The sequence below is a fragment of the Eleginops maclovinus genome, chromosome 18, assembly GCF_036324505.1.
Source record: "Eleginops maclovinus isolate JMC-PN-2008 ecotype Puerto Natales chromosome 18, JC_Emac_rtc_rv5, whole genome shotgun sequence".
NCBI classification, from domain to species: domain Eukaryota; kingdom Metazoa; phylum Chordata; class Actinopteri; order Perciformes; family Eleginopidae; genus Eleginops; species Eleginops maclovinus.
Window position 1 is genome coordinate 22,073,021 of NC_086366.1, and position 6,000 is coordinate 22,079,020.

General features: G+C 38.8%; 1 protein-coding gene across 1 annotated transcript in view; it reads left to right on the plus strand.

Annotated features, from left to right (window-relative positions):
- sorl1 (sortilin-related receptor, L(DLR class) A repeats containing) overlaps nucleotides 1-5,190 on the plus strand; it is a 93,882-nt gene extending 88,692 nt beyond the window's left edge. Inside the window, exons 46-48 of the mRNA XM_063906850.1 lie at nucleotides 328-520; nucleotides 620-832; nucleotides 1,714-5,190. Of these exons, the coding sequence (XP_063762920.1) occupies nucleotides 328-520; nucleotides 620-832; nucleotides 1,714-1,781 (474 nt within the window). The 3' untranslated portion in view covers nucleotides 1,782-5,190. The remainder of the gene's footprint in view (nucleotides 1-327; nucleotides 521-619; nucleotides 833-1,713) is intronic.
- The last annotated feature ends 810 nt before the right edge of the window (nucleotides 5,191-6,000 follow it).

The window sequence follows — 6,000 nt, forward strand, 5'->3', positions numbered from 1 at the left end:
TACCACCACCCCATGTTTTAAAAAAGTCATGTTTCCTAGTTTTAATTTGTCCTCTTGCACATTTAGAACGTGGGGCAGTGGCCTTTCATGGTCGAAATCAGTATTAGAACTACAACATTTTAACTTTTAGTTTTTTGCTTTACGTTTTTTTTTTTTTTTACTTGAAAGATTATCCTGGTAAAACCTTATATTTCACAAATTCATAACCTCAGGAGAACCATCTCCAGAAAATGGATAACTTGCATTTTTCTTCTAGCTTGCCACTCAAGGCTTCCGTAGTTTTGTGCTTTTTTTTATCCTCCATGAAGTTGAACATGCTGTTTACAGGGCTACGAAGTGCATGTGTATGACAGTGCAACCAACCAGACATCGTTCCTGGGAAACACCACAGACACGTATTTCCGCATCAACAGCCTGCTGTTGGGACACAACTACACGTTCTCCGTGCAGGCCCGCTGCCTGCTCAGCGGCCAGCTGTGTGGGGATCCTGCACTGCTGCTCTATAACCAGCTGACTGCAGGTAATGGAACAGGCACACACACACACTTCCTTCCTTACTTACATATTCTGATGGTAACCGGGGGTTACTGTGAATCAAAATGATTTTCTCCATTTCCAGTGGCCAGTGATGCCTCCCGTGGTCAGGGCCACTCAGGAGACATGGCGGCGGTGGTGGTCCCGGTCCTCTTCCTGCTGCTGCTGGGGGTGTGCGGGGGCTTGGTGGCGCTCTACCTCCGACACCGCCGTCTGCAGAACAATTTCACCGCCTTTGCAAACTCTCATTACAACTCCCGTCTGGGCTCTGCCATCTTCTCCTCCGGGGACGATCTGGGTGAGACATTCAAAATACTTGTTGCGCTGTTTAAACCATTACAATAACTAGTTACATGTCAAAAAAGAATCAGCAACCTATTGAGATTACCAAAATATAAAAAGTGATTCCGATTACTTTCCGTTACTTTTGGATAACCTTGATATCAAAAGCAATGCAAATAAAAATAATGAGAAAATAAATAACAAAAGTAAAAAAAATTCAGATGTTTTTTACTTTTTTAACAATTCTACCTTAAGATATTTCATGTAGAAATGTAGTAACAGTAATAGTTTACAAATGCTGGTTAAGCTCAATACATTGATGAAACACCTACTGTTGTAAAAAAATATTGTAATGAAAATAAAAAAGACTTAAAGTAGCCTGAATATAAACCATAAAGAAAATTGATTCAGTACGTCTATATATAATACATCTTTATTTCAAAATGTATTGTAAAATTGTAATCCTGCATGTAATGTAACAGTAATCTGATTACTTCTTTTTATTGTGTAATTGATATCGAATACAGTTACTTTTTGTTTGTACCCTGATTGCGTAATCTTGTTGCATGTGATGCATTACTCCTCAAGCCTGCAAGCCTCCATAATCACACCCCGCTGCCACACTGCCTTTTACATGTACAGCAGGAAAGCGCTTCAAAAAATGTCTTCAAACATTAAAATGACATCACAGTAGGGATGACCAGATAAAGTTTTGTTGCCCCTAATACAAGTCATTCGATATTAAAGAGGCCCTATTTTGCTTTTGGGGGGTTTTCCCTTTCCTGTGGTGTGATATAAAGGTTTTTTTTGCATGTAAATGGTCTGCAAAGGCTGAAATCCCTGTTCCCTCCACACCACCACCATATTAACGTTGATCTCTCTCCTCTTCCTATCAAGGTGATGATGATGAAGATGATCCCATGATCAGTGGTTTCTCAGATGATGTTCCCATGGTCATCGCGTAGCAAGACGTCCATCCATTAGCTATTTCTCTCTTTTCTTCTCCCCTTCTCTTCTTCCGTCTGCTTTACTCCCCTTTACTCCCCATCAGTGGTGCGGTACGATGGAGTGAAGAGGAAACAGGCGGACACTCCTCCATCCCAAATCGGACGAAAGGATACCACCCTAATTAGCAGGAAACGTGAAGAAAAAAAGAAAAGTGTAAAGAGAGAAAGAGATATTTTTCAAATATACAATGCACTTTTTTTGGATGCGCAATAACTTATTTTTTATAATGTTAAATATATATATATATGGGGTCAAAAAAGGACTGGGAGGAAAAAAGTGGACACTGAAGCAAACTGTGAAGGATTTGAGTTTGTCGAGACCCTGTTTGTAATGCAAACTCACTATCCATAGGAGCGGTTCATTGCTTAAAGCCAAAATAAGCATACAGAGACTGTAACATAGAATGCAAAAAAACACACACATAGGAAAAATAATACAGATATATAGACAAATGATGTATACAAGATGTATAGAAAGAAAATATAAGAGCAGTAATGGTTACATGTATTGGTAAAAGAACACTATGTTCTATACCATATATCTTTCAATTGGTGCCCCGTGTGAGGCTGTCCGACGAGCCAACTCTGGATCATGTTGCATCATTTACAGAATCTGAAGTATATGTCGATTTGTCACTGGTTCGGAAACTGTCTATTATTGTAAACCCATTAACACGTCTTTGACACTTAACAGAACAGCTGAGTAATCGGATCGTCCAATGGCATCGTGTAGTGACCTCACACCTTTATTTTTCCACCACCAGCACACTGTTGTCCGTATGTAGACGCAAAAGATGAAAGAAAATGTCTATCCCTCACAGTCCAGTTCATCAGATCTATTTGTAAATATTGGCTTTTAATATGTCCTCTCCTTTTAATGCTGCACCATAATTCTGTAAATGTGTTTTCTTTTTTTTTATCATTCTGGACCACACATTTTTCGTCACCAGCATTTTGCCATTGCTGTAGTCGTAGAGAAAGTGGGTTCTCAGGGAACTGTGTCGGAGCGGACACCAGCGCAGCGACACCATCACCCCTATGGCTCAAGCAGCACTCTTCTACTGCTGAAAAGGTACAGAAACCTTTTAAGAGGTACTGGCTGGATCAGAAGACGCAGATCAATTTCAGTTTAGTTGTGATGAAGAGTCAGGTTCAGGCCCGGCATTGAGTTCAGAAAAAGATTAAGAGGGTCGATTCGATCATAAAGGAAAACGTGTTTTGATCTGTAGTAGTCTAGTGATACAGATAGCTTATGGTTATATCTGTGAACTTGAACAGCAACTTCTTTTCCAGAAATTGTTTGCTTGCTCCTCGAGCTTGATTCTCACAGACCTGACTTTCTGATGCAAAACAAGTACCTCTGAACATGTTGACACCGTTTTTTTCCAGGGTTTGCATCTGTCACACCAGAAAGTGGTACAACATTTGGTACTAAAGTTTTGTTGACATTCTGACTTGTCGTGGGGCTAGCTGACCATTTACTGTGCCTGAGAAGCTTACCATACTAGCTAGCTAATGATGTGCAAGCACGAGCCACTTACAATAGGCAACCAAGTTACCTAGTAATCCCGCTATTACATCAATGCTATACAAGTGGCATACAAGTATTCCAGATAGCTAGTAGCCTGCTAGTTAGCTTGTCCACTAACCAGAAAGGAAGATAGCTCTTTTAGGTTTTAGTTTTACAATGATTCAAAAGTGGTCATCTTTTTAAGTTAGGTTTTAGTGAATCAGAAAACAAAATTTTGAATATTTATTTAGCAAAAGCTCTCCTTTTTCATAAAGACGGGCTACGACATTTTTGGTCTGGTCATTGATCAACGGCAACTCCTCAAATTAGCTGCGTGCTTAATTAGCAATTCAGTCTTAATTTCCCACAGTACAGGAAGGTGTTTTAATTTGTTTTGCTGTCGTTAAGCAATTCATAATTGTTTTAGCATTGGTGGGTTTATTTTACTTTCATGAGTGAATCCAATCAACATGATGTTTTGATTGCAATAACTACATTTTCCGTTACAATTATTGGTGTAACTTGGCCCCAACAGTTTCTGGAAACATACATTCTTTTGATAAAAAAAAAAGCCTTTTTATTTAATGTTGTGAGACTCACATTTTTACCCACCTGCATTTTATTGGTGTGGAGGCTGAGAGCCACACCTCACAAACTGGTCAAGTGAAACCTAAAAAAAGCGCATGGCTAGACAGCAAGTGTGAGTGACAAATCATGTGATTTTTGTTATTGGAATGGTCCTTTTAATTACCAGTTAGTGGTACCAGCTGAACGATAAAAATGTCATCGTCTTAATTCTGCTCGTGCCGCCTAACCTGACTCTATGCTGTAGTCTATGAAAAGGTGTTTGGCCTTGAGCCGTTTGAACTGATGGTGTTCTGCTTTCTATTGACCTTGTTCTTGTTTAGTTTGTTAAAATGTCTTCATGAATGTATTTTATATCTGTACTTTTAAAGGTACTGTCCCAGCTCATTATGCTACTATCTCCACCTGTTAAGTGAATGCACACTGGTTTTACCGTTGCTATAGTGACATAGTAACCCATTCACTATGGATGACAGACTTTGTGTTTGCACTCTGTAGACTGGCTTCTGCAGACAAGTCTTAGTTTTTATAACCCCAGCCCAATTCCCAAACCCAGAGCAACAAACCGTTTTTGTCAGGAAGAGCCCAGATATTTTTTTTTCATCATGTCACTATTCTCCAAAATCATCAACAGTGTCTGACCTGACATTGAAGGTTTCCCCAGACTTCAGCTTAATTTCATGCATTCCTCCACCATGTTCGTCATTATGTTTTCTTGACCTTAAAATCAGATTTTCTGGCATTAATGCTGTTTTTTGCTCTGTGGATTTTCTGTTTTCTGATGTTCTGTTTTGCCGCATAATGCCTTATTAGAACACAATGGGTTTCTATGTAAGTATGTTTGTATGATAGAACACAAGTGCACACGCATGCATACACACAGTCACACACGACCCTGTACACACAGCTAAGCAGGCTGAAAAGTAGGCTAGTATTTGGGCATTTGGTTCATTTTGTCAGATCACTGCTCCTTCCTGCACTGGCTGCTGTGAGCCGGCCGCTCTCTCTTTTTAGTCAGGGTTTACACGTGTACAAAGTTGAATTATTGGTTATTATGTGACCGTTTGCTCCCCACTTGTCTTAATGTTGACTCTTGTCAAATAGTTTGCTTCAAAATGTTGTTTGGCACAGAGTTTGATCATGTTGGCCATGTTTGAAGATTTTAATGTCTTGCTTGCTTATCTCGGAGGTTGCAAGAACAATGAGACGTTGGAGAAAGTGTGAGGTGTTTTAAAAACCACTTATACTGAAATAAAGTTGCTGAAAATCAAACTATGTTGTCTTTTTGTGTAAGGTGGTTAATGATGTCCATTAAAGAGGTGGAAATAAAACAGATCTGTTCCTATCCAGGAATGTAGGGAGAAGATAGGGTTTCTTTTATGATACATACTGCACAGTGTACAGATGGCAAGTCTGTGCCTCCCACGTGTTCAGCCATGATGAACATTCAACGGTTTCATGAGCGAACCAGAAGGTGCCCTGAGAATGACCCTGGGATGTATGAAAAAATGCTTGAATTATAATAGAATACAAGCAATAAATATAATTTAATTGCATTTTAAAACTCAAACTAAAAACAAAAACTGGATATTTTATGATAATTTCCTTATTCTATCTTTGAATTATTGATTTCAATTTTGAATATTTGTGGAATCATGCAACTCAAAGCGGTGCAACGATTAGTCCTCTTATCGATTAGTTGATGACTAAAACTATTTAACAAGTATAAGAATAATTGAATAGGGAGATCTGAACATAACAAAAATAGACATTTAAGTCTGTAAAAGTGTTATAGACTAAACAATCCAAGTCAAGGTTCCTGTATATGATACAGCTTTGATACAACAGCTCCCTCAACAGGGTAAAATATGCCATGATGATCTGAGATAACCCGTAAACTTAAAATTCTGTTAAAACTAATTGCCTTAAAATGTTTTGTTCCCTTCCCAGACAGTGGATACAAAGCTGGAGAAATGTCATCAGGGTTCCTCAGGGTAAAAGCAGAACAGGTTCAAAAGCACTGTTACAGTAAACTGATTTGTCCTGTAATGCACTTTCCTCTTTGGGTTATATTCATACTCA